Here is a 27,192-nt window from a genome sequence, read left to right on the forward strand (position 1 = left end):
GAGATTCTGCTCCTCCGTGACCTCCCAGAGCTTCCATTTTATCAGCCTTCTCGCACGTGACTAGTGGGATTGTGGCTGGGGCAGCAGGTGCTGAGTGGGGGACTCTTGTTGTTTCAGGGGCCGGTGACCTTCGAGGAGGTGGCTGTGTATTTCACCCAGGGGCAGGGGGCTCTGCTGGACCCCGCTCAGAGAGCCCTCTACAGGGACGTCATGCAGGAGAACTACGAGACGGTGACCTCACTGGGTAAGGGATTACTTTTTCCCTTGGTTATTGGAAACTGCCACATCTCTGATGTGCCCTGTTGGGCATCTGCTCAGGTTCTTCCCTGCTTGCTTCAATTTTGCGGGAGTGGGCTCCGTCTTCCTTAGCTCCAGTGGGAGACAGAGTTGAGACTCCAAACCTGAGTTTGGGGAGACAGAAACATATTGGAGATGTGGATTCATCCCCATAGCTTTCAAGGGGGCAACAGCAGTGTATTGTCCTGTCTGTGTTACCTCTCACTCACACAGCCATATCACAATCTCATAACTTTATAAACACTAATGGTACACATATTTGGACAGAACAGTGGGTTTCAGAAGATCGTGACCTTTCATATCTTACATGGCATGCTCTGTATGAAATATCACAATTACATGACTTTGGTGCTTATGGGGGATACAGGTTGCTATTTTGAGGTACAGTGCCTCACAGGGCAAAGAACCTCTGGAGCTGTAGGAAAAGAGGTGGGGAGGCAAAATTGATGGGCGGGGACTGAACTGATGTGGGAGATGGGGCAGAATGCATGCAGGGGTTGGAGGGGGCGGAGGGGACAGGCAGATGTGGCATCATTTTCATTTTGGTTGAAAATGATGGACCACACCCACCCTTTCTCAGACCACTTTCAGTGCTGGTCTCTCAGATTCCTAGATATGGCAGTTCAACATCCTTGATCTTCCTGGGCTGGAGGAAATGTCTGTTCCAGGTGTCCCTCAAGCTCCCAGGTACGCAGCACCTCAGGCGTTTGCCCTGGAACCTGGAAGGTTTTCCCTTCTGGAGCATGAATGTTCAGGAGAACTCATGGACTTCCTGCTCAAATCTAGAAGCTTCCCACAAACCTGGGCTTTTCTAGGGATTCAGATAACAGGATCTTCATGCTGCTCTTGACAGGACAAGAATCCTATTTTGTCTCACAACCAGGGAGATATAGGATCTCTTTCTAGACAGGTTCTTGGTTGGGTCTGAGTGCTAGCTTAGGTCATTTCCTTTCCAAAACAGCACAATGCTTCATTCAGGTAATTTTGCCACGTGACTACCTGGTCTTCAGTATATTCTCTTACCTGTCACTGGGAAGAGATGTGGTGGTGTTTGTCTGAAATGGCATTTGGACAAAGAGTTCTGTGCTCTTTCTCTCTTAGTTTTTCGTCGTATCTTGGGGGAATAAGAGAAAAAAACAAGCCCTCTATTATGTTTTTCCTGTTGGTTCAATTTTCTTGATCTTTTAAGTTTCCCTCTTGTTTGTGGAGATTGGTTTTAGTATTGGCTACTTCTTTGCCGTAATGGATCATTGACCACCAGGTACCTAAGAAGGAGAACGGTAAAAATTATCCTCCCATCCATTGTTTCCCCTTCTCTGAAGTGGGCTCTGGTGCTCCATGAGACCCGACACAAATTTTACATTAAATTCTAGTTGAAGGGGAAATGTCTCAATCCTTCTTTATTTCCCCCATGGAACCCTCCGACAGAGAGATGGAGAAAACTTAGGATTCCCACCTTTTGGGACCTTGCTTTGCTGAAAACCTTCATTTCCATTTTTGTGTACCAAATGAATAAGTAGATGAAGTATCCTGCCTGGAGATGGCTAATCTTCTGTAAAATTTATTCATCAAAACGTTACTCCTGGGGGAATTCTGTGCCAAAAAATTTAAAATTCTGCACACATTATTTTATAATTCTGCAAAATTCTGCATATTTTATTTGTCAAAATAACACAATATAATTATGCCAGTTTCAATTATTTTGGTAATTTATTTCAAAATGTCTCTCGGCAAGTATGTCCGTAACAATAAAGACAAAAAGAAAAAAAAAGATTCTGGTAATTGTTTCTGACAAGTAGATTCCCTACTAAGCATACAGTAACTTCTCGCTTAATGTTGTAGTTATGTTCTTCGAAAATGTGACTTTAAGCGAAATGATGTTAAGCGAATCCAATTTCCCCATAAGAAAGAATGTAAATGGCGGGGGTGGGGGGTTAGGTTCCAGGGATTTTTTTTTTCACCAGACAAAAGACATTATATACATATACAGTATAAGTTTTAAACAAGTTCTCATCAGAGGATTGTCTGGGGACCTGCTCATGTGTTCCCTGAGCTTTTCCTAAAGCAACCATGTTGATATCAGGTGTGATATTTCCCAGGGAATTCCTTGCTGCTAAATGATGAACTTGCACTTGGCTGCGCCCTGAAGGGTTAATACGTTGTTAATGTAGCCTCACACTACAAGGCAGCACCGAGGGAGGCAGGAGGGAGGAGACACAATAGATGCAGAGCAGCGGCTGGAACCACTCCCTGGGGAAACTGAATGTGACGATGAACCCACGCTATCCCTCTGGAGCACACCACTCCCTTCTCCAGACGCTGCATGCACGGCTGCACAGGTGCCAACTTTCCAAAGTACTAGGGGCGGGGGGGGGGGGGGTGCTCAACCCCCAGCTCTGCCCCCGATCCGCCCCCACTCCACCCCCTCCCCCGAGCACATCATCGCTCCTCCCTCCTTTTCCCCCCAGAGCCACCTGAATGCTGTAAAACAGCTGATTGCTGTGGGCAGGAAGCGCAGGAAGGGAGGAGGGAGTTGCTGATCTGTGGGGCGGGAGGCATTGTTGGGGTAGAGGGGAGCTGATAGAAGGGCTGCCAGCCCACCCTGGTTCCAAGCCCCCATGGTCAAAAAACTTTATAAGGAAACATCACGCAACTTTAAATGAGTATGTTCTCTAATAGGTCAGGGACAAAACAATGTTAACCGGAACGACATTAAGTGAGGAGTTATTGTATTAATACAGAACTTTTTTCCCCTACAGAAAATACATTCTGCCCCCGATGTTCTGCAGTTCCGCCTTTTGCCCACCAGGGATCATTGTAGCGCCAGAACAGCCGGCTGCATTCATGCTGGTTGCCTTTCTATCACCACAGCAGCCTCTGGTGGGCGAAAGGCTAAACTGCAGCAGTTCTTGGGCAGAAAAGTATTTTTCCGGGGCAGGGCGGGGGGGAATCTACAGGAGCTATGAATTCTGCACATCCGCAGATGCTCAGAATTCCCACAGGAGTAGAACTTATAGCTCATCTTCTCAACTTGGGCATTTGTCTTGAGCGTTAGAAAGACAAAATGTTCACAGAACACCTCCATCTTCTGGCACGACATTGTGACGCTAGACAAGTTTATTTTATTTTATCTCCATGCTCCTAAAATGAAGAGGAGTAGCCCAGTTGTAATGGATCACTGAGCACCAGGGGCTCACTTCAGAGAAGGAAAACTTGCAGACAGGTAAGTAACTTTTATCTTTCTCAAAACCCCAACAGTTCTTGTGTTTTCTTTCTTCTCTTTGCTGTTCCCCGTTCTTTCCCTTTGACCCTAGCACTGGGACTGACTCTAGTCTGAATTCTCTCTGTATCCTAGCAGGTGAAGAGATGCTGAGTGAGAATGAAGAGGAGAATCTCCAGTAGGGAACCCCTAAGCAAGTGGAGCTGCGTGGGACGTTATTGGGAAGATCTAAATGGAACGTTTCCTGAAGCGTTGACCACGGAAAATCTTGTGAGAGTCATTGCAGGTCAGAGAGACAGCAGAGAAACCAACTGTGGAAGGAAGTAATTAAATCCCTTATTTGTGGGAAAAGGTGCAACGATCTCAAGGAAACTACAGCCCAGCAGAGAATCCACACACAAGAGAGAAAAAACACACGCACAACGCACGGCAAAAACGTCAGTTTGCCATTGCACTTTATTAGACACCAGAAAACCTACACAAGAGAGAAACTCTATCAATGCGTTGAGTGTGGAAAAAGATTTAATGACAACTGGCACCTTATTGGACATCAAAGAATTCACACAGGAGAGACCCTATAACTGCATTGACTGAGAGTTAGTTTAGCGACAGAAGCACGCTTTATTACGCATCAGAGAATCCCCACACAGGAGAGAGAGCCTACAAATGAATTTACGGTGAGAAACATTTTTTCAGCACTCACATCTTATTTCACATCACAGAATCCACATAGGAGAGAAACCATATAAATGCCAGGTCTGTGAGATAAATTTCAATCGGAGGTCAAACCTAGTTTGATATCAGCGAGTCCATACAGGAGAGAAGCCCTATAAATACCTTGACTGTGGGAAAAATTTTATTGACAACTCCCAACTTATTACACATCAAAGTGCCCACATGGGTGAGAGACCCTATAAATGCTTTGACTGTGGGAAACGGTTCCTTCAGAGTGCACATCTTATTGCGCATCAGCGAACCCATACGGGAGAAATGCCCTATAAATGCCCCGACTGTGGGAAAAGCTTCAATCGAAGTTCAAACCTGGAGAGACACCAGATAGTCCACATACAAGAAAAACCACATAAATGCCTCGACTCTGGGGAAAAGTTTAGTGATAAGTCACAACTTACTACACATCACAGAAGCCACTCAGAAGCGAAACCCTACGTATGCAAGGACTGTGGGAACAGTTTCATTCAGAGCTCAGATCTTATTGTGCATCAGAGAGTTCATACGGGAGAAACACCCTATAAATGTCCCGACTGTGGGAAAAACTTCAGTCGAAGTTCCAACCTTACTAGACATCAGAGAACCCACACAGGGGAAAAAACCCATAAATGCCTGGACTGTGGGAAAAGTTTCATTCAGAGCTCAGATGTTATTGTTCATCAGAGAAGCCATACAGGAGAAACACCCTTTAAATGCTCTGACTGTGGGAGATACTTCAGTCGGAGTTCCAACCTTGCTAGACATCGGAGAATCCACACGGGGGAAAGACCCCATACGTGCCTAGACTGTGGGAATAGTTTCATTCAGAGCTCAGATCTTCTTGTGCATCAGAAAATCCACATGAGAGGAAAAACACCATAAAAGCCTCCCCTTGTGAGCAAAAGTTTAGTAAAAGTCACATCTCACCACACACTGGAGAACCCATGTTGGAGAAAGCCCTTATGAATCCCTGGACTGTGGGAAAAATTTCCGTCAGAGTTAAGTCCACATTTCACATTAACCACATGGCAGAGCGACTGTATATATACTCTGAATGTGTGAAATGTTTCATTCACAGCTCACAGCTTTGTATACATCAGCTAGTCCATGCAGGAGAGAGACCCTATAAATCAGTGGCTCTCGACCTTTCGAGACGACTGTACCCTTTTCCGGAGGCTGATTTGTCTTGCCTACCCCCAAGTTTCACCTCACTTAAAAATGACTTGCTTACAAAATCAGACATCAAAATACAAAAGGGTCACAACCACGAGTACTGAAAGATGGCTTCCTTTCTCATTTTTGAAAGATGGCTTCCTTTCTCATTTTTACCCTATAATTATAAAACATCTACTGTAGATTGAGAGACACTGATACAGATGCATAGGCGACTAGTAACTGCTGAGGGTGGGGGCACAATGGCAGCCCCCCCCCCCCCCCCTTGCCGCCACCACCACCACAGTCAACCCCCTCTTGACCACAGGGCCCCTCCGACCACAGCACCCTGGGCGGTCACCGATGTCACCCACCCTTAAGGGCGGCCCTCCTAGGGCCAGCATTATGGAAAATGGCACTCCAGGAGAACTGGTATTTTGGTGTTCTGGCCCCCGCTGCCTCCCCCAACCCCTCCACCATCACCCCTGGCCTCTGATGCTTCCTCCAGCCCTCCAGTACTCTCTGGCTTCTACTACCTCCCTCCAACCTTCCCATCACCCCGGCTCCCGCTGCCTCCCCCGGACCCCTACCTATCCCCTCCAGTCCCTGCTTCCTCCTCCAGCCCATCCCCCCAGCCCCTGCTGTCTCCCCTGTCCTCCCGCCCACCACTCCTGGCCCCTGATGCCTCCCCTACCCATCGCCCCCAGCCCTCGCTGCCTCCCCCGCCCCCATCCCCCTCTTCCGGCCCACCACCCATCGCCCTGGCCCCTGCTGCCTCCCCTGTCCTCCCACCCATCCTCCCCTGGCCTTTGATGCCTCCTCTACCCATCCTGGCCCTCACTGCCTCCCCCAGCCCTCCACCCATCCCCCATTGCCCTGGCCTCCCGCTGCCTCCCCTGGTCCCCCAGGTTCCTATTGCCTCCCCCTGTCCCACCCATCACCCCTGGCCCCCGCTGCCTCCCTGCCTCCCCATCCCACCCCCAGCTCACCTGGGCCCCATTGACCCCTCGAGCGCCCTTCTGCGCACCCCAGGCAGGCTACCAGAGCAGGTAACGGTGGCTGCCAGCATGGAAGGGACGGATTCAGCCGCCTTCCCCACGCCCCCAGTGCTGCCAGCCTGGTCTCGCTTCCCTGCTCTGGGCGCCACCCAGGCACGTCCCTCTCAGCCTACCACCCACCCTGGCATAAATCTGGGGGGGGGCATGTGACCCAGCATGACCCCCCCCCAACACGTCAGCTATGGGTATAGCATATAGAGCAGTGTCAACAAGTCATTATCTGTATGAAACTTTAGTGTGTCCTGACTTCACTAGTGCTTCTCATGTAGCCTGTTGTGAAACTAGGCAACTCTCTGGATGAGTTCACATACCCCCTTGAAGACCTCTGCGGTCCCCCAGCGAACCACGGCAGTAAATGCCTTGATGGCAGGAAAAGTTTCAATCACAGCTCACACTCTATTAAAGACCACACTGGAGAGAGAATTTGAGTGACAGGGAAGCTTCAATGGGGCTCTGACCATATCAAGTGTGAACAAATGAACACAGAGAAGAGACCTCTTAGATCTTCTTAGCAGGGAGTATGGAGCTAACACCACCTGGGACGGTGTAGGCTCCTCCTGCACGCTGGAAGGACAGTCTCCCCGTGCCTTGATTAGGGCGGGCCATAGTAAAAAAAACCCCAAACCATCCATATCCTAATTCCGAAATCAGGGGCATTTGACTACCTAGCATCCAACTGCCTGTCTCAGGGCACAGCGTCTTTCTCGAATTCTCTTCCCTTTTCTGCCAGCGGTAGAAGGGAATTCTGTTGCTGGAGCCATAAGCAGCAATGTGCTGGGCTGAAACACACCTTGCTGAGCAGGGCCCTGGGGCGGGAGCTTTTCATTTCTGTCTTTGGAATAATTAAAGTAGACTTCAGTTTCTTAACCGTCCAGAATCTTTTGTCTAGTATAATGACTAACAAATGGCCTTTGGTGGACTCGGAGGCTGACTAGGAAGCCTCTTTCAGGTGTTAATCCCCCAACCCTGAGCGCTGCAGATTCCAGAGCTTTTCAGACCCTTCCAGGAGTCTGTGACGGAAAAACCCTTGTGTACAGGGGAAATCTTTTTCTGGCCAGCATTTCTGTTCACCTGTCTCTTGCAGAGGCAGACAGTCACTCTGCTGCATGTTTTTTTAAAAGCCGGTAGAGCAGTCGTGGAGAGAAACAGTGACCAGTTTTGCAAAATGCTCTGACGTGGGCTGATGTACAGTGCTGTGTCAAAGCTAGGTATTATTCATTGCCCCAAAATCAAGCGTGAGGTGCACAGTAAGTGGGGAGTCACGCGAGCATTACAAACCCACACAATGTGTTGTTAAAGTTACACACACCATCCAGGCCGGGTAGGCTGAGGGAATGCAGGGAGGTCACCCAAAGTATCTTAGATGTGCCTCGTCATACGCTCTCGGACTTCCCCTAGAGTCGAAACTCACTGTGTGCCTCTTGCTGAGCCCAGTTTAAATCGGGCGAGATCCCACCGGAGTCACTTGGGCCCCATTCCCCTCACTCAACCGTGTGTAAATCTGGAGTGACCCCCCTTGGCGTCACATGGGGTTGATTCTCATCTGCCCCAGTGTAAATCAGGAGTAACTTTGGTGTCACGTAGGCTGATTGCCCTCTCTCTCAGCCTGGTACAAATCCAGAGTCAACCCATGGCAGTGCCTGGAACGGTCTACAGCAGTGTGAAGCACTTGTAAGGAGAATCAGATGCTGACTTCTGAACATAAGAACGGCCATACTAGGTCAGATCAAAGGTCCATCTAGCCAAGTATCCTGTCCTCTGACAGTGGCCAATGGCAGGTGCCCCAAAGGTAATGAACAGAACAGGTAATGATCAAGTGATCCATCCTCTGTCACCCAGTCCCAGCTTCTGGCAAACAAGAGGCTAGGGACACCATCCCTGCCCTTTCTGCTGCTGCTTGTCTAACCCACGCCTACTCAGTAGGGCACTTTGTCCCCCCTTTATTGGTGGCTGGGCCATATAGAGAGGCTGATGAGCACTGGATAATAGCCTTAAGGTACATCGACACTGGCAAAAGAGAAACTCCGGCAGCAAGTGTCAGCCCAGGTTCACTGATTTGGGATCACGCTACAGGGCTGAAAATACCGGTATATATGTTCCTGCTCAGGCTGGTCTGAGACTCACCCCTCTTACAGCGGGAATGTCTACACTGCTATTTTCGGCCCCGTAGTCTGAGTCAGTAGACCTGGGCTCAGAGACTCACTGCCATGGGGTTTTCTTTGCAGTGTAGATAGATCCTGTGGGGGTACGTTTACACGGCAGTGTAAGTCTTGGCTCATGTTCGTGCCCAACCCCCCGCTCGCCTTCCGTCTAGACACAAATTTGTCTGACTCAGGCCGGTAAGCCCTCGGGACCTGGGCCCAAGGACCTGAAAAGGGTGTGTGTGGGGGGGGTGTTTGAGTCCAGGTCCTGTTGGAACTTGAGGTTCACACTGCATCATTTTGCAGCGTGGACTTAGCTGGGGCCCAGGTCTTCAGAGTCATGCTCGGAGAGTCCACCCGTGCTCTCCCACCATCCCCTGGGCTGCTTGGTGTTTGGCCCTGGTGTGGGGTGTCCCCTTCCCCCCACCGTGTACCCGGTCTCCACTGAGCAGGCGGGGGGGGGGCCAGTGCTGCTGTGTTCAGGCTCTTGAATGGTCTGCTTAAAGAGACAGAGCCCTGACACACTCCCTCCGGCACACTCAGATTCCTCCCAACACACACACACACGCATGCGCCCTCTGTCACACACACACTCCCTCCTACATGCACAAACACACGTGCGTACTGTTGCACACACACACAGTCACACACACTCACTCTCTCCCACACACACACTCCCCAACACACTCACACACACTCTCAATCCCTCATACATACACTCCCTCTCTCTCACACACACTCTCTGACACACAAACACACACACTCTCTCTCAGACACTCCTCCAACACACACATACTCTCCCTCACACAGTCCCCCCAGCACACACTCTCTCACACACACACATTATTATTGTTACTTCTTGGTACTTCCTGTCAGAATGTGCACGGCACATATATTCTCTGTAATTTTATCCTTTCAAAGTTCGTTAAGGATCACAGTGCTGTTCTTTTAGTTTTTTGACTGGTTTGTGCATTTCATAATTTTATTTCTTTCTTTCGCTTCAGATTAATTCTTTGAGTGGTAAGTTCTAAAATGCCTAACCTGTCCCAGCTGGAGTAATTCTCATTAGTACTTTTATCACCATATTGTGCTTTGTCTCATATTCTCTTGCTCCTGGTAAAGGATAGCCTTTGCTCGGACTCCCAGGTACACAGCACTTCAGCCGTTTCCCCTGGAACCTGGGAGGTTTTCCCTTCTGGAGCATGAATGTTCAGGAGAACTCATGGACTTCCTGCTCAAATCTAGAAATTGCCCACAAAACTGGGCTTTTCTAGCGATTCAGATAATTGGATCTTCATGGTGCTCTTGACAGGACAAGAATCCTATTTTGTCTCACAACCAGGGAGATATAGGATCTCTTTCTAGACTCTTTCTTGATTGGGTCAGAGTGCTAGCTTAGGTCATTTCCTTTGCAGAACAGCACAAATGCTTCATTCAGGTAATTTTGCTATATATCCCTGGTCTTCAATGTATTCTCTTTCCTGACACTGGGAAGAGATGTGGTGGTGTTTGTCTGAAATACATTTGGACAAAGAGTTCTGCGCTCTCTCTCTTGGTTTTTCGTCATATTTTGGGGAAAGGAAGAAAAGAAAAAGAAACCCTCAAATAAGAGCTGTTTTTCCTGTTGGCTCAATTTTATTCACGTTTTAAGTTTCCCTCTTCTTCGTGGAGATTGGTTTTAGTATTGGCTGCTTTCCTGCTGTAACGGATCATAGAGGTACCTAAGAAGAAGAAAGGTAAAAATTATCTACCCATCATTGTTTTCCCTTCTCTGAAGTGGGCTCTGATGCTCAATGGGAGATGCCACATACATTTTGCATTAAATTCCAGTTGAAGGGGATATATCTCTGTGACAATGCTGCCTGTGGGAGCCAGCTGAGGTCACTCAATTAGGGTGAACTGCAAACAGAACGGGGCAAACAAACCCCAAATGCTGGTGGATATTCCAATATTTAGACTTACCAAGCACAAACTAGCTTCTCTATTACCTCACTGCTTACTCAGAAGTCCAAACAACGCAGTTCCCTTAAAGTACGCAGCCTCAGGCCTCCATCCAGACACACATGTCAAACATATGATGATAAATTCTGAAAATCTTATTTCATCATATAAAAGAAAAGGTTCTCCTGACCCCAAAGAACCAAGCCCGAGACCCAGGTCAAACAATAACTTAGATCTTACCCCAAATACATGCTTACAGTCAATTCTGATTAACTAAACTAAAATTTATTAAAAAAGAAAAGAGAGAGCGTGTTGGTTAGAAGATCAATATACATACAGACTTGTGTTCAATTCTTGAGGTTCAGATACATAGCAGACATGAGTTTGTAGTGGCCAAAAGTCCTTTTAGAAATAGTCCAGAGGTTACAGTCCAATGTCCATGTTCAGGGTGACTCCACTCAATATCTGGGGATCTCAATCCTTATGGCTTAAGGTTTCCCCCTCTTGAAACCCAAAGCAGATCTGTCACCTTTCAATGAGATATTATATTACACTCATAACGTCACAATCTCAAACCTTCTTTATTTGCCCTATGAAGCCCTCCAACAGAGAGATGGAGAAAACTTAGGATTCCCACCCATTGGGAATCTTGCTTTCCTGTAAACCTTCATTTCCATTTTTTGTATACCAAAATGAATAAGTAGGAAAAGTGTTCTGCCTGGAGATGGCTAACCTTCTGTAAAGTTTATTCATCAGAACTTATAGCTTGTCTTCTCAACTTGGGCAGTTGTCTTGAGAGCTAGAGAGGCAAAATGGTCACAGAACACCTCCATCTTCTGGCACAACATTGGGATCCTAGAAAAATTTATTTTATTTGATCTCCATGTTCCTAACAGAGTGGAGTGGAGTAACCCAGTTGTAATGGGTCACTGAGAACCAGGGGCTCACTTCAGAGAAGGAAAACTTACAGATGGGTAACTAAACTTTCTCTGTCTCAAAACCCCAACAGTTCTTGTGTTTTCTTTCTCCTCTTTGCTATTCTCCTTTGTTTCCTTTGACTCTAGCACTGGGACTGACTCTAGTCTGAATTCTCTCTATATCCTAGCAGGTGAAGAGAAGCTGAGTGAGAATGAAGAGGAGAATCTCCAGTAGGAAACCCCTAAGCAAGTGGAGCTGCATGGGACATTATCAGGAAGATCTAAATGGAATGTTTCCTGGAGCGTTGATCAGGGAAAATCACGTAAGAGTCATTGCAGGTCAGAGAGACAGCAGAGAAACCAATTGTGGAAGGAAGTAATTAAATTCCTTATTTGTGAGAAGAGGTGCAACGATCTCAAGGAAACCACAGCCCAGCAGAGAATCCACACAAAAGAGAAAAAAAACACGCACAACACACAGCAAAAGCTTCAGTTCAGTATGGAAAAAGATTTAGTGACAACTCGCACCTTATGGGACATCAAAGAATTCACACAGGAGAGACCCTATAAACGCATTGACTCTGGGAGTTAGTTTAGTGGCAGAAGCAAACCTTATTATGCATCAGAGAACCCACACACAGGAGAGAAGCCCTACAAATGACTTTACTGTGAGACACTTTTTTTCAGAGCTCACATCTTATTTCACATCACCGAATCCACACAGGAGATAAACCATATAGGCTTGTGGGAAAAATTTCAATCGGAGGTCAAACCTAGTTTGATATCAGAGAGTCCAATACAGGAGAGACTCACTATAAATGCACTGAGTGTGGAAACGAATTTAGTGATAATTAATGCCTTATGGGACATCAGAGAACCCACATAGGAGATAAACCCTATAAATACCTTGATAGTGGGAAAAGCTATAGTGATAACTCACAACTTATTACACATCAAAGCGCACACATGGGTGAGAGTCCCTATAAATGCCTTGACTGTGGGAAAAAATTCCTTCAAAGTTACAATCTTCTCGTGCACCAGCGAATCCATACAGGAGAAACGCCCTATAAATGCCCTGACTGCGGGAAAGGCTTCAATCGAAGTGCAAACCTTATGAGACACCAGAGAATCCATATAGGAGAAAAAGTGCATACCAGCCTCAACTCTGGGGAAAAAGTTAGTGATAAGTCACAACTTACTACACATCACAGAAGCCATTCAGAAGCGAAACCCTATGTATGCAAGGACTGTGGGAACAGTTTCATTCAGAGCTCAGATCTTATTGTGCATCAGAGAGTTCATACAGGAGAAACACCCTATAAATGCCCCGACTGTGGGAAAAACTTCACTCGAAGTTCAACGCTTACTAGACATCAGAGAACCCACAGGGGGGAAAAAACCCATAAATGCCTGGACTGTGGGAAAAGTTTCATTCAGAGCTCAGATCTAATTGTGCATCAGAGAAGCCATACAGGAGAAACACCCTATAAATGCCTCGACTGTGGGAAAAACTTCACTCGGAGTTCCAACCTTACTAGACATCAGAGAATCCACACAGGCGAAAAACCCCATATGTGCCTGGAGTGTGGAAAAAGTTTCATTCAGAGTTCAGATCTTATTGTGCATCAGAGAATCCACAAGAGAGGGAAAAAAACATAAAAGCCTCCCCTTGTGAGCCAGGTTTAGTAACAAGTCACATCTTACCACACACTGGAGAACCCATGTTGGAGAAAGCCCTTAGGAATCTCTGGACTATGGGAAAAGTTTCTGTCAGAGTTCAGTTCATATTTCACATTAAAGGATCCACATGGCAGAGCAACTGTATACATACTCCGAATGTGTGAAATGTTTCATTCACAGCTCACAGCTTTTTATACATCAGCTAGTCCATGCAGGAGAGAGACCCTATAAATCAGTGGTTCTTAACCTTTTCAGACAACTCTACCCCTTTCAGGAGCCTGATTTGTCTTGCATACCCCAAGTTTCACCTCACTTAAAAACAACTTGCTTACAAAATCGAACATAAAAGCACATCCTCTCCCAACCTCCCCGCCCCCTGCTTCCATCTATACACAAATTTGCCTGACTCAGGCCAGTAAGCCCTTGAGACCCATGCCCTAGGACCCAAAAAGTGGGGTGGGTGGCTCTGAGCCTAAGTCCTATTGGAACTCATGGTTCACACTGCATCATTTTGCAGTGTGGACTTAACTGCGGCTCAGGTCTTCAGACTCGTGTTCTGAGAGTCCACTAGTGCTATCCCACAATCCCATGGGTCTCTTGGCGTTTGAGCCTGCTATTGTGTTCTGACCCCTGAGCTGCAAACAGAGAGATCCGTCTTCTGCGTTAGCTACGGCCACCGGTAAGAAGAAGGCCTTAGCCCAGTGCTCTGGTCATGGGATCACCTCAGATTCTGATCAATCTGCGGTGTGAGGCGAGCCAGACATTTGACGTCAGTTGGAGCACCGGAAATGACCCAGTGTACCAGAAAATAATGGGCAACCTGGCAGAGTTGGGGATTAAACAGACCCATGACCAGCGCAGGGAGCCAGGGCCCGCTTTAGGGGTGGGTGGGTGGGCTGGGCACTGTGCTTAAGGGGGGCGCCGTGCTGGTCCCACCCACCTGACCTGCCGGCAGCAAGCGGGCTTAGAGGCAGCCAGGTAGGCACAGCTGCGCAAGGAGAGGGCAGACAGACGGAGCTGCAGCGGGGGGCATTTGGACCCAGCCTGGTAACTCCTCCGACGCGGGGCTGCCCCATCTCCCCCGCTGCCCTGCTCCACTAGGTCTGCAGCCACCACTGCTCCTGCCACCCCCGCTCCCACCCCCATGGAGCCACCCCAGCCAAGCTCGGGATCTGGAGCCTGCCTCCTGTCTGCTGTACAGAGTGGGGGTGGGGCTGGGGGGCTCTGATCTCAGGGGGTCCCCCTCCCCACACCTGCGTACCCAGGCTCTGCTGAGCTGGGGTCACGGGGGAGCATGTATCTGCTGGTGACTCTGGGTGCATGCTCTGCTTAAACAGACCGAGCGTTGACACACTCACTCCGGCACACTCACACTTCCCCAATACACACTCACACACTGTCTCACAGACACAGTCTCTCAGACACTCCCCCAGCACACACGCTCTCTCTCACTCCCCCGACGCTCTCGCACACACACACAAACACGCATATTAGTGTTGTTATAGTTGGTACTTCAAGGCACATATATTCTTTGTCATTTTAGTCTTTCCAAGTTCGTTAAGGGTCACAGTGCTGTTATTTTAGTTTTTCAACTGGTCTGCGCATTTCATCATTTTATTTCTCTCTTATGCTTACATTTAATTCTTTGAGTAGTGAGTTCTAAAATGCCTAACTTGTCCTGGCTGGAGTAATTATTGTTATTACTTTTATTACCATAGTGTGCGTTGTCCTTCATTATTTAAAGTGGTCCAATCAAATAATAGTATCCTCCTAGAATGTAAATTTAACTTGTAGTCACCTTAGCAATGCCAGTTCAAAAAAAATTAGCTACACACATAACTGTAGACACTGTGCAGATGCAGGTCACTTATTTTCAAATGGTATTTTTAGTTATACCCGTGAAATAACTTCGAATTAGTAGGACAATAAATGCGGTTCCAAGTCTGATACCGAATAGCCATGATGGGGTCAAATGTTCGTGAGTCACGTACGTGATTGTGATTGGTAAACATAAACGCCAAAATAATTAGAAAAATAAATTCCTGTTCTTAATAAAGGAGAAATAAAAACCTTACTCGCATATGTTAAAATTAAGTAAATAAGTGTTTAGTGGAGTATATAACAATTGACTAAAATAGAGTAGATAATGGCCCTAACACAGTGTGTCTGTTAGAGAAAGTAAGCAGATTTTAAGCAGATTTCATTTATTTTTATTTCTCCTAAAGATAGTCTGCAAAGTATCACACATGTGTTTCTGATCCCTGTGTTAAAGCTCCAGAACTGATCCCTCAAGGTTTGGGATTGGGAATATCTTGCTGTATTGTCTCCTGGTTTTTCTAAACTTCCATATAAACTTAAAATGTGGCTTTAAGTGGTGTCTGTATACATTTTATTTTCTTTCTTTATCTAGGACTTAGATACAGTGCTCCTGTCAGCTAATGCCTAAGTTATTATCTGCAAAAAATCTAGTTTTCTGGTTAAAGTTGCACCCCCACCAAAGTCTGAAACGGCACCCCGGGGGAGCCAGGCGTGGCCAGAGAGCTGCAAGATGGCCATGGGCTCCAGCAACATGCAGCCCCCGTATGCCAGCACAGAACCCGCCTTGAGCTGCAGGTTGAGCACTAGGCACAAGAAGCCACAGCAGCAGGGCAGAAGTAAGGGTGGCTCTATACACCATGCCACGTTTACTTCTGGGCTGCTCCCAGGTGCCCGCTTCCTCCGGGCCCCAGGGGTGCTCAACCCCTCCCCCGGTCTGCCCCAGGCCCCACCCCCACCCACCCAGTTTCCCCAAGCCCTCACCCCGCCTCTGTCCACCCAGTTCCCGCCCCCTCCCCTGAGCGCGCCCCGTCCCCGCTCCTCCCCCTCCCCCCAGGGCCTGCTGCCCGCCGCGGAACAGCTGATTGCAGGAGGCCCTGGGAGGGAGGGGGAGGAGTTGATCGGCGGGGCCGCCGGCGGGCGGGAGGCGCTGTGGGGAGGGAGGGAGGTGGCTGTCCAGAGTCGGTGCCTATGGCACTGTTGCTGGCGGCAGTGTGGCCTTCAGAGCTGGGCACCCGATCAGCACTGGCCACCCAGCCAGTGCTTAATTTGGGCTGGGGGTGAGCCCCAGCACCTCTTTCGATACAAACTAGGCACGGCGGGGGAGGCAGCGGGGCCTGGAGTTCACGGTGGGGTGGGGTGGGGACCCGGGGGGGCCTGTGACAGTGGGGGTGAACGGGGGGGAGCTGTGGGCGCCAAGGAAGATCGGAGGGGGGAAACCCGCCGGGGTCTGGTGCCCGCAGGAGCCAGGGCACCAAATTACAAGTTTGCCCAGGGCATCATTTGCCCTCAGGCCGGCCCCGCAGGGAGCAGGGTAAACAGCTCCAGAGCCAATCCTGGAAAGCCAGGGATGAGAACTGCACCTTTGGGAATTTTCCATCCCCCTGCTGCTTTTTCCAGGCACGGCACTGAGCCCTGAGCCCCCCCAGCCTGTTCAGCCGGGATGGCCACCTTCTTACCTCCGAATTTAGGATAACATCGGTGGGGAGCCAGCAGCCACCGGAGGAGGTTAGTGCGGCCACTCCCGTGCTCGCACCAGGACCGCCAGAAGCTCCCTAGAAGTGGGGGAGCCACCCACTCCGCCCCTTCCCTGAGGCTCCACCCCCACTCCACCTCTTCCCCGAGGCCCCGCCGTCACGACGCCTCTTCACCGGGGCCATGCCCCTTACTCTCCCCACTTCCCCCTCCCCGTCGTTAGCCCTTAAGGCTGGTAAAAAGTGATGGGGCCTCCCCTATTCCGGCCTTCCTGGCTCACGCCAGGTCTTGAGATGGTTTCGTTGCTGGAGAAGCTGCAGCATGTCCTGGGTCCACACTGGCGGGAGCTGTTTGATGACCCCCGGGAGGAGCAGCCAGCTGCGGAAATGGCAGCAGAAACAGAGAGGGTCAGACGTATCCTCAGAGCCTGGTAGGTTTTTGGCTCCACATCTGGTGGGGACGAATGTACGAATGGGGAGAGAGGGGTTTCTGGTATATGACCCAACGCGCTGTTTATTACAAGCTGCGGGAAGCAGCATGTACCCACTAATGACAAAATGTACACCAGCGTCTTAATCCTCACCCCACACATACCTACACCCCCCGACCCATGGAATTCAAAGTGGAGACCGGGAAGCGTAACCAGCAGGGAAACAAACTTTTCACATTACTGATTTACTAGAATACCTGCAAGTTCCTACAAAGATGTGCTGGGGGGTTAAAAATAAGACCCAGATATTGCCTTCCGTTTTCAGACACCACACCGTACAAATTGCCTCCGTCACGGTGTACCTGTGAACAATAAACTGTACAGCGGGGAAGTGCAGTGTGTGGGTGATGAATTCACTGTCTGAAAGACACGGGTGGTAGCGGTCCTAGGATCCAGGGGAGCCCGGGCACTGTTACTTCTGCCATCATGTGTCTGGGCCTTAGGAACATTAACCTCTAACGACGGGGTCACACACTGCACTGTACGTTCACAGAGGACCCTGCCTCATTCAGTCCTTTGAGGCCTGACATCTCTGATGTTTCTAGGATTCAGGCAGAAGGGGCGGGGTCAGGGGGCACTAACCTCCTGCCACCCATCCCCCCATCCCCATGTATTCTTCCTCCCCCGACACTCTCCTTCCTCTAAAGGATCAGAGGGTGGGGACATTGGTAGGATGGGGCAATGCTCAGAGGTGGTACTGGGAATTCTTTTTCCCAGGTGTCTGGCTGGTGGGTCTTGCTCACATGCTCAGGGTCTATATGATTACTGTATTTGGGGTCAGGAAGGAATTTTCCCCCAGATCAGATTGGCAGGGACTCTTTCTTTCTTTCTTTCTTTCTTTCTTTCTTTCTTTCTTTCTAATTCCTGTGCAGCATGGGGAGTGGGTCACCTGCAGGGATCCGCTGGGTATATCTCAATCAAATCCCTGCCATGGCAGATACTGCTGGCTCAGTGGCACCGGTTCTCTGCCCATGGATTGCCACAGTTTAGTCTCCTGAGAGCTGTAACACTCTGGTCTAATTTGGCTGGTTCGGTTTGGTGTGCAATCTCTCCGGTCTGGACCCTAGAACAGATCCTGGGAAGAGATAGCAACTCATTGGCATCTCGGGTGTCATTTGCTGTGGGGTAGCCCCCCGCACCCTAGACTTTTCATAGCATTGTATGCTTCATGATGTTTTCCACTCCTCCCCACCCACACACACACACACCTGGAGTTTGCAGGATTTCATATACTAGATAATAGTTTATCCTCAGCCTCTACCCGAATTTTTCTGAAATTATGCCCGCCCCCCCTTAACACAGCTCAGATCCCTGGGAGCAGATTCCCAGGAGCTGCAAGATCTGAGGATCCAGGGAATCATTTGTGCAGAGTCCAGGGGAGCTGGAACAATTTGTATAGTGGTGGTGGGGGGGCGGCTGAGAGCCATTGAACCAAACCCTGCATATGATGGAAACCATTTCAAGCAAGGGGGTGCGGCAGCCCTCAGGACAGAGTCACTTTGCCAATCCCCAGCCCTTTCCCACAGGTCTCTCCCAGTCACCTGCAGGCTCCAGCTCAGGGGCTGGTGTGGGCAGAGCCTGGGGCTGCCCCAGGGGCTGGTTCCAGCCACCGGAGCAAGTCCCCGCCCAGGCTGGGCACAGGGGGGGCGTTGATGAAGGTTTTCCCGCCTGGCACGCTGCTCTCAGTCCCGGTTCTCTGCTAGTGATAGACTCAAGGAACTCAATCTATTTATCTTAACAAAGAGAAGTTTAAAGGGTGAATTGATTATCATAGAATCATAGGACTGGAAGGGACCTCAAGAGGTCATCTAGTCTAGTCCCCTGCACTCATGGCAGGACTAAGTATTATCTAGACCATCCCTGACAGGTATTTGTCTAACCTGTCCTTTAAAATCTCCAATGATGGAGATTCCACAACCTCCCTGGGAATTTATTCCAGTGCTTAACCACCCTGACAGGAAGTTTCTCCTAATGTCCAACCTAAACCGGCCTTGCTGCAATTTAAGCCCATTGCTTCTTGTCCTAGCCTCAGAGGTTAAGAACAATTTTTCTCCCTCCTCCTTGTAACAACCTTTTATGTACTTGAAAGTCTATTAGTCTATAAGTATCTGCCTGGGGAACAAATATTTAATATTGGGCTTTTCAATCAGGCAGAGACAGGTCTAACATGATCCAATGCCTGGAAGTTGACGCTAGAGGCATTCAGATTGGAAATAAGGTGTAAATATTTAGCAGCGAGAATAATTAACCACTGGAATAATTTACCAAGTGTCGTGGATTCTCCTTCACTGATAATTTTTAAATCCAGATTAGCTATTTTTCTAAAAGATCTGTTCTAGGAATTATTTGGGGGCAGTTCCGTGGCCTGTGCAATACGGGAAGTCAGACTAGATGATCACAGTGGTCCCTTCTGGCTTTGGAATCTACAAATCATTCAATCTTTCCTTTATACAGGTTGGGCCTTTAATTGGCAGACCATGGTCCCCTTCTCAGGCCATAGCTTCATGACTGGAGGTGGGGAATTTGCATTCACCCCCACTATGTATCCCCCAGGAAAACCACGTAACACTTTTCCCCCCCAAAGTCCATTCTTGTCTGGCACATTGCTCAATGTGATCCTTTGAACCCCCAGGTCTCGCATCATTCTGCACCCACGGGAGCTGACGGTTGGGAGCCTGAAGCCTAAAAGTGTGTGACCTTGGTGGACTGCAGAGGGGGAGTACAATTTCAGCGGCCCTGAAACTGTGACAATGGGTAAGTCTATTTCACCTTTCTCAATCTCCCTAACAGTTACTGTGTCATCTTTCTCCTCTTTGCTGTTCCCCTTTCATCCTGGCTTGGGGAATGACCCCTGTCTGGATTCTCTCTCTATCCCAGCAGGTGAAAGGAAGATGAGTGAGAATGAAGAGGAGAATTCCCAGCAGGAGAGTCCTGAATAAATGGAACTCTACGGGATAGTATCAGGAAGATATGAATGTAACGTTTCCTGCAGTGTTGACCAGGGAAGATCCTGTGAGAGTCAGGGCAGCATGTCTGAGAGAAATCAGCTTTGGAAGGAAGTGATTAAATCCATTAATTGTGGAGAAGGATGCACAGACCCCAAGGAAACCACAGACCAGCAGAGAATCCACACACAAGAGAGAAAAAACACAAGCACAAAGTGTGGGAAAAGCTTCAGTTTGAGATCGCAGCTATTTAGACACCAGAAAACCCACACGAGTGAGACACCCTATAAATGCTTTGAGTGTGGAAAAAGATTTAGTGACAACTCACACCTTATTGGACAGCAAAGAATTCACACAGGAGACAGACCTTATAAATGCATTGACTTTGGGAAAAAGTTTAATGGCAAAGCACACTTTAATACACATCAGAGAATCCATACAAGGGGAAAGCTCTATAAATGCCTTTACTGTAGGAAAGCTTTTTTTCAGAGCTCAAATCTTATTGTGCATCAGTGAATCCATACAGGAGAAACACCTTATAAATGCCCCAACTGCGGGAAAAACTTCAATCATAGTTCAAACCTGACTAGACAGCAGAGAATCCATGTGGGAGAAAAACCTCATAAATGCCTCGACTGGGGGAAAATGTTTAGTGATAAAGCACAGTTTAATACATGTCGGAGAAACCATACTGGAAAGAGACCCTTGAAATGCCCTGACCGTGGTAGAAATTTTAATGGTAAAGTACACCTTACTGCCCATACAAGAGAGAAGTCCTATAAATGCCTTTGCTGTGGGAAAACTTTTTTTCAGAGCTCAGATCTTATTTCACATCACAGAATCCACATGGGAGAGAAACCATATAAATGCCAGGACTGTGGGAATTTCATTCGTAGGTCAAACCTAATTCGACATCAGATAATCCATACAGGAGAAACACCTTATAAATGCTCTGAGTGTGGAAAAGAATTTATTGAAAAGTCACAACTTATGGGACATCAGAGAATCCACATGGGGGATAAACCCTATAAATGCCTTGAGTGTGAGAAAAGTTTTAGTGACAACTCACACCTTCTTGCACACCACAGAACTCACACAGGAGAGAAACCATATAAATGCTTTGACTGTGGGAAAAGTTTCATTGAGAGCTCAAATCTTATTGTGCATCACTGAATCCATTCAGGAGAAACACCCTATAAATGCCCCGACTGCGGGAAAAACTTCAATCAGCATTCAAACCTGACTAGACACCAGAGAATCCACATGGGAGAAATCGCCATAAATGCCTCGACTGAGGGAAAAAGGTGAGTGGCAAGTCACTACTTCATACATATCAGAGAACCCACACTGGAAATCGCTCCTATAAATGGCTGGATTGTGGGAAGAGTTTCACTCAGAGTTCAGTTCTTATTTCACAGCAAGGATCCACGGCGAATGCAGAGATGCTTTGAATGTGGGAAATGTTTCATTCAGAGCTCACAACTTTTTACACGTCACAGCCCTTCTTCCCTGCTGCAGCCCTGGCTGCTCAGCTGAGTGGCCTTTCTGCCTCTGAGGGTTGACTAGAGAAGGAAAACTGGTTGGGGTTGGTAGCTGGCACATTTCCTCCTGACCTTGACCAAGCCTCCACCACTTCTAGTCTAGATCAACCCTGAGCATCTCAGTTATACAGTGGTCCCCAACCCCAGAAAATCAGAGTCATGAGAGCTGGAGATGAAAGTGTCGCAGACTTGGAGGGGAATTTGAATAAATCCCAAACACAGTGTGATCCTTCTGAGCTTAAATCTCTGGTTCCATCTACTGCTTCTGGCCTTTTTCCTGTCCAGCTCAGATAGTTTGTAGACAAGTGTTTGGTTTTTCCCCTTTCATTAGGATGATGTTAAAACTTCTGAAAATAACATGATCCTATAAGAAGACTCCAAAGGTTTAGACAGTTCAGAGGAGACCAAGTGTAAATCTGTTCTCCTGAGTTTGAGTCAGAAGGAACATGCTCTGGGACGTCACTTTCCACAAAACTAACCGTATCATACAGCCCGGTCTGTATTGTGGGTTGTTCCCTCTTTGCTGAAGGCCTTTTGGTCACATAGAATCATAGAATGTAAGGCCAGAAGGGACCACTAGAACATCTAAGCTGACCTCCTATATATCACAGGACACCAACCCCACCCAGCATCCGCACACTGAGCCCTTCAATGGAAATGTAATAGTTCACGTCTTTGGATATTAATTTAGTTTTACGTGATGAAAAGCCGATTTATCGGGGACTTCACAAGACAAATGACCCTTTGTCAGAAGAGGCCATTTTTATTTTATTTGGCCTTTTCCCCCACCCACTGCCATGAGATATTTGTGGTGTTTGAACAATTCTCTTTCTAAATAACCACAATAAACAAACACCAATGGGCGAGTGTGAGAGTCGCAGTCTGAGAGGGAGAGGCTGAAATGGAGACGGAGGTTACTGCCTGATCCCTGCAATGAGGTGAGATCCGGTCAGGAGGCGGAAGAGTGTAGGAAGTGGAAGATGCAGACCTGGGAAACTGCAGGGTTTTCTCTTGAGAGCCAGACAGCTGAGAACTGTTAACTTGCTGCACTGGGGCCTGAAAGAGACAGGAACTAGCCTGCGAGTGTTGAGTGAAGCCATCCCTGAGTTCCACAACGCACAGTCAACCTGTGGAACTCTCTGCCAGAGGACGTTGTGAAGGCTAAGACTATAACAGGGTTCAAAAAAGAACTAGATAAATTCATAGAGGACAGGTCCATCAATGGCTATTAGCCAGGATGGGCAGGGATGGTGGCCCTAGCCTCTGTTTGCCAGAAGCTGGGAATGGGCGACAGGGGATGGATCACTTGATGATTACCTGTTCTGTTCATTCCCTCTGGGGCACCTGGCATTGGCCACTGTGGGAAGACGGGACACTGGGCTAGATGGACCTTTGGTCTTTCCCAGTATGGCTGCTCTTATGTTCTTATGAATAGTAAAGAGCTACAGAAGGATCAGGCTGAAAGGACCAGGCTGACTATTATTATGAATCGTGTTCATTACAGCTTAAGGGCCCACTAAGAAAGGGTTTTCCTTGTGCTCAGCACTGTGCAAACAGAGGAGCAGATCATGGCCAAGAAGGAAGCCAGGCAGGGAACTCTTCCACAGACCCGTTCAGCCCTGAAGTCAGGCCGAATCCCATCACCACGGACAGGAGAGAGCTCTCCTGTTGGCATAATAAATCCACCTCCGCGAGCAGCATAAGCCGGTGTGCATTTTGGCCAGACTTCAGGTATGCATTTCTTTTCTGCACTATTTCCAATTTTTCAACATCCTTTTTAACGTGAAGCTACCAGAACTGTATTTGCTATCTCAGTATTGATCTCCCCAGTGCCATAGACAGCGGTAAAATGACCTCCCCACTCCTGTGTTTGTACATCCAAGGGCATCGCGCTGGGAGCTCATGCTGAGTCGCTTGTCCATCATGACCCTTAAACCTTTCGCAGAGTCATTGCTTTTTCGAAGGTATTTATGGGCCTTGAAATGCAATGCCTAGAAACGCCCCCCCCATCTCCAACTAAAATCCTAGTGTAAACAAACCTTAAGGAGTGTTTTTTTTATTTTAGGCTGATATAATCCACTGCAGCCTTTGTCTTTGGCCTGAAGAAAGGGAGAGAAGCAGTGGGGAGAAAACATGGGATTTTAGTTGGAATGCTCTGGGTCTCTCTGCCCAGAAGCATGCAGGGCTCAGGTCTGACACAGTACAAAGCACTTCATTTGGGGCTTGGCTACACTTGAAATGCTATAGCTGCAGCCTCCCTGCCAAATACCACCCCCCCCACACACACACACACACCCTTCCCCTGCTGCACCCTCCCTTCACTTTCAGCCTCCCCCCTTCCAGCAGCGTCCTCTTTTGGGGAACCTGAAATATGGTAACCCTGTGTAAACCTCTGATAAGCAGGTGTCCCTATTGCCCAGTAGCCAGGTGGCTGGATAGGAACAGTGCAGGGAACCTGGAATTCACCCAGCAACAAAGTAAAGAGAAACTGTCTACATCAGGATCGTGTGTTTACGTGGAGTAACCTCATTTTTGTATACAAATTGGACTCTGGGTGCTCTTCTAGTTGAATACTGTTGCTACTGTATTTTTCTGCTTCCCTTATACTGTGTAATCATTTCCTGTAGGGGGTGCAATTCCCTTCCGTCCCCAGCTCTCTTTCTGGGTCCTGGACAAACACATTGCCCGGCAGCCCCCTGCCTCAGCACTCGGGGCGGTTCTTGCACTGAAGCCTGTCAGTGGGGGGTGGAAAGGAGGAGCCCGCAGGATCCCTGCGAAGGGGAGAAGGGGGATTTCTATGGGGACCGGGGATTGCTGCCGAGGGTCCCCAAATCCGCGGGGGTGGCGGGTCCTGGCCTCCCAGGGAGCCTGCCGGGGCGCGTTTCTCAGTGACCCGGGCGGTGGGTGGGATTGGCCGGGCCGGTCTCTACAGGGCAGAGGGGAGGGATTTCGGGGCGGGGCGCCCCGGGCTGAGCGGGGTGTGAGCCGGGGCGGGGGGGTCCTTAGCTGCTGCCCCCACAGGGCCCTGGTTCGTGCTGGGAGGGGGCGGGCTGCGCTCGCTCTGCCTCTGTTTATCTTCCTGGGTCAGATCCTCCATTGCGAGCCGGGGGCCGGGCCGAGCCGCTGCTGCTCCCCGGCGGGGTCTGTGCGGGGAGAGCCCGGCACTAACCCCCCGCTCCGCCCCGGGCTCGGCCCGCACCAGCCCCCGAGCCGGAGCCCGCAGGTGATGGGGGGACCCGGGGAAAGGGCCGGGGCCGGGCAGGACAGTGACTCTGCACAAGCGGCCCCGCAGCCCCAGCTCCCGCCGCCCCGGGAAGCTGCTCCCTGGCTGGGAAGCGCCTGGCGGAGGGACCGGAGCTGCGGCCCCAGCGGCGAGTCGCTGCCCGGGCTCTGCCCAGGATCTGCGCCCGGGGCCAGCGCGGCGGTTCGGGCAGGGGGGAGAGCGGCCGGGGGGGGGGGCATGGGCGGGCCCCAGGGGGGTTCCCTGTTGTGTCCCTGGGGCTGGGTTGTCAGGGAGGGGAGGGGAGAGAAATGAGACTGAAATGGAGTCGGGGGGGGGAGGATTTATTGTAACCCCGTTACAAAACTCAGAGCTCCTCCCTCCCCTGAGACAGGCCCCTTTGTGCCCCAGCGGTGGGTGAATCTCCCCAGCCCTGACCGGCTGCTGGGGCCCTGTTTGCTCCATCAGAGACACCTGCGCTGAAAGGGGGCAGGATCCTGTTCTCTTGAAGAGCCCCGAGTGTGACCCGCTCACACTGTCTCCTAATGCACGTGTGCCAGGCAGCCTGAATGACCTGCTCTTGGTGTCGTGTGGGGGGGTTACAGTGAGATCAGTGTGCTCAGATTCTGTTTCTCTTCTACATACCTAGGCTTGGAAAGATGAGATTTTTGTCGTAAATGTCAGTTTCTCCCTATACACAGAAAAGGTGGGTGAAAAAATATTTCCATCAGAAATAATCGAAATGTACAGATAGGGAAAGGAATAAAATGCTGCTCAGGAATTTCTTACAGTTTGATTTAAAGATATTTACTCCGTGTATTTTGACATGTGATAATGACTGTGTGTGTTTAACATTTGTAAAGCTTAAATTCTCAATATCTACAGTTGTTAAATAATTGTTGTCTGACCCACTCCATAAGTTCCCACAATGTAAATCAATAAAATTGAAAATAAATCCTTAAAACTAAACATTCATATTACCATTGAAATGATAAAAAATAATCAAATTCTGCCAATCCTGTACATAAATATAGCAATACAACACATCCTGCTGTGTGACAGGAAACCCCTTCAGAGGGGGGAGCTTCAGGGGGCTGCTGGTGGGTTTGAGTTAGAAGGGCTGGAGCAGGAAATACACAGGGCCGGGGAGGTGGTGACAGGGAGGGACAAACCTGCTCTGACATGTTCGGTCTGTGGCATCCCTGGGGCTCTCGTGTGCCCAGTTTAGTTTCTGCTCAGGTTCTACCCCGGTCACTTAGGTTACGTCCACACAGCCACTGGGAGGTGGGATTCCCAGCCCGGGTAGATGTACACGCACTAGTTCTGCTAGAGTTAGCACCTAAATATACGGCCTCGATAGCGGCTTGGGCTAGTCACCTGAGTATGTTCAGAAGACGCCCCTTGGGAGCGGGGTGGAAATTCTCCCATTTTTGGAACTGGAAACAAACTCCCTGGACAGGGCTGGGAAAACGGACTGGACTCCCACTGCGGGAGTCTGAACCCACCAGGCAGAGGCTGATGTGGAATACGAAGGGGGCACCCCGCAGTGAGGCCCAGGAGAGAGGCCCCGTCCCCTCACCCCCAGCTGCTGGGAATGGGGAGGTTGTTGGGATTCCTGTCCCTGGACCCTGCTGAGGGGCTCCCCCTCTTCTATCAGCCTCTGGCTAGTAGGTGTGTGATAAAGGGGAAGGCCCCTGCCCTCCTCCACTGGCTGGGAGGGACAAGGAGTTCTCTCTTTCTCCCCTCCCTGCAGCTTCCTGGCTGCTCTGAGCAGGGTGAGGGTGGGATTCTGCTACCCTTTCTCCCCCCTTCCACCAAGAGCTTACTTTTTATTGACCCTTCAGCACCGTGACTGGTAGGATTGTGGCTGGGGCAGCAGGTGCTGAGTGGGGGACTCTTGTTGTTTCAGGGGCCGGTGACCTTCAAGGAGGTGGCTGTGTATTTCACCCAGGGCTGGGGGCTCTGCTGGATCCCAGTCAGAGAGCCCTCTACAGGGACGTCATGCAGGAGAATTACAAGACGGTGACCTCGCTGGGTAAGGGATTCCCGTCCCCTGCGTTACTGGAAGCTGGGGAGTCTCTGATGTGGCCAGTTTGGCCTCTGCTCAGGTTCTTCCCAATTCCCTTAGGTTACGTCTACACGGCACCTGGGAGGTGGGATTCCCAGCTCAGGTAGATGTACATGCACTAACTCTGCTAGAGCTAGTGCCTAAAAAGAGAAAAGGAGGACTTGTGGCACCTTAAGAGACTAACAAATTTATTTGAGCATTGGTTAGTCTCTGAGGTGCCACAAGTACTCCTTTTCTTTTTGCGAATACAGACCAACACGGCTGCTACTCTGAAACCTGCCTAAAAAGAGTGGCAGAAGCATTG

General features: G+C 49.3%; 3 protein-coding genes and 1 pseudogene across 7 annotated transcripts in view; 3 read left to right on the forward strand and 1 right to left on the reverse strand.

Moving 5' to 3' along the window:
• The window catches only part of LOC144274626 (uncharacterized), a 223,107-nt gene that overhangs the window by 183,852 nt on the left and 12,063 nt on the right, over nt 1–27,192 (reverse strand). The gene's annotated exons all lie outside the window — the stretch shown is intronic.
• Nucleotides 211–5,502, forward strand: LOC144274890 (uncharacterized; annotated as a pseudogene). The gene is made up of 5 exons (XR_013347972.1): nt 211–244; nt 3,656–3,695; nt 3,768–4,112; nt 4,197–5,086; nt 5,251–5,502. The product of XR_013347972.1 is annotated as an uncharacterized LOC144274890 (transcript).
• LOC144274604 (uncharacterized) lies at nt 4,049–13,435 on the forward strand. The gene is made up of 2 exons (XM_077833559.1): nt 4,049–4,194; nt 11,623–13,435. Exon 2 carries the CDS (start codon nt 12,296–12,298, stop codon nt 13,091–13,093), a length of 798 nt encoding a protein of 265 aa, XP_077689685.1. The 5' UTR covers nt 4,049–4,194; nt 11,623–12,295; the 3' UTR covers nt 13,094–13,435.
• Nucleotides 24,550–27,192, forward strand: part of LOC144274602 (uncharacterized) — a 35,517-nt gene continuing 32,874 nt past the window's right edge. The window contains exons 1-3 of one of the 4 annotated variants that reach the window (XR_013347899.1): nt 24,550–24,823; nt 25,470–25,526; nt 26,730–26,855. Coding sequence is in view for 3 of the 4 variants with exons in the window: in XM_077833553.1 (XP_077689679.1) it covers nt 26,822–26,855 (34 nt within the window). In the remaining variant the exon portion in view is untranslated. Of the gene's footprint in view, nt 24,824–25,304; nt 25,527–26,729; nt 26,856–27,192 lie in introns of those variants that run through there. The other 3 variants (XM_077833553.1, XM_077833556.1, XM_077833554.1) reach the window with 3 other exon arrangements.

Source organism: Eretmochelys imbricata, chromosome 14 (assembly GCF_965152235.1).
Source record: "Eretmochelys imbricata isolate rEreImb1 chromosome 14, rEreImb1.hap1, whole genome shotgun sequence".
Taxonomy (NCBI): domain Eukaryota; kingdom Metazoa; phylum Chordata; order Testudines; family Cheloniidae; genus Eretmochelys; species Eretmochelys imbricata.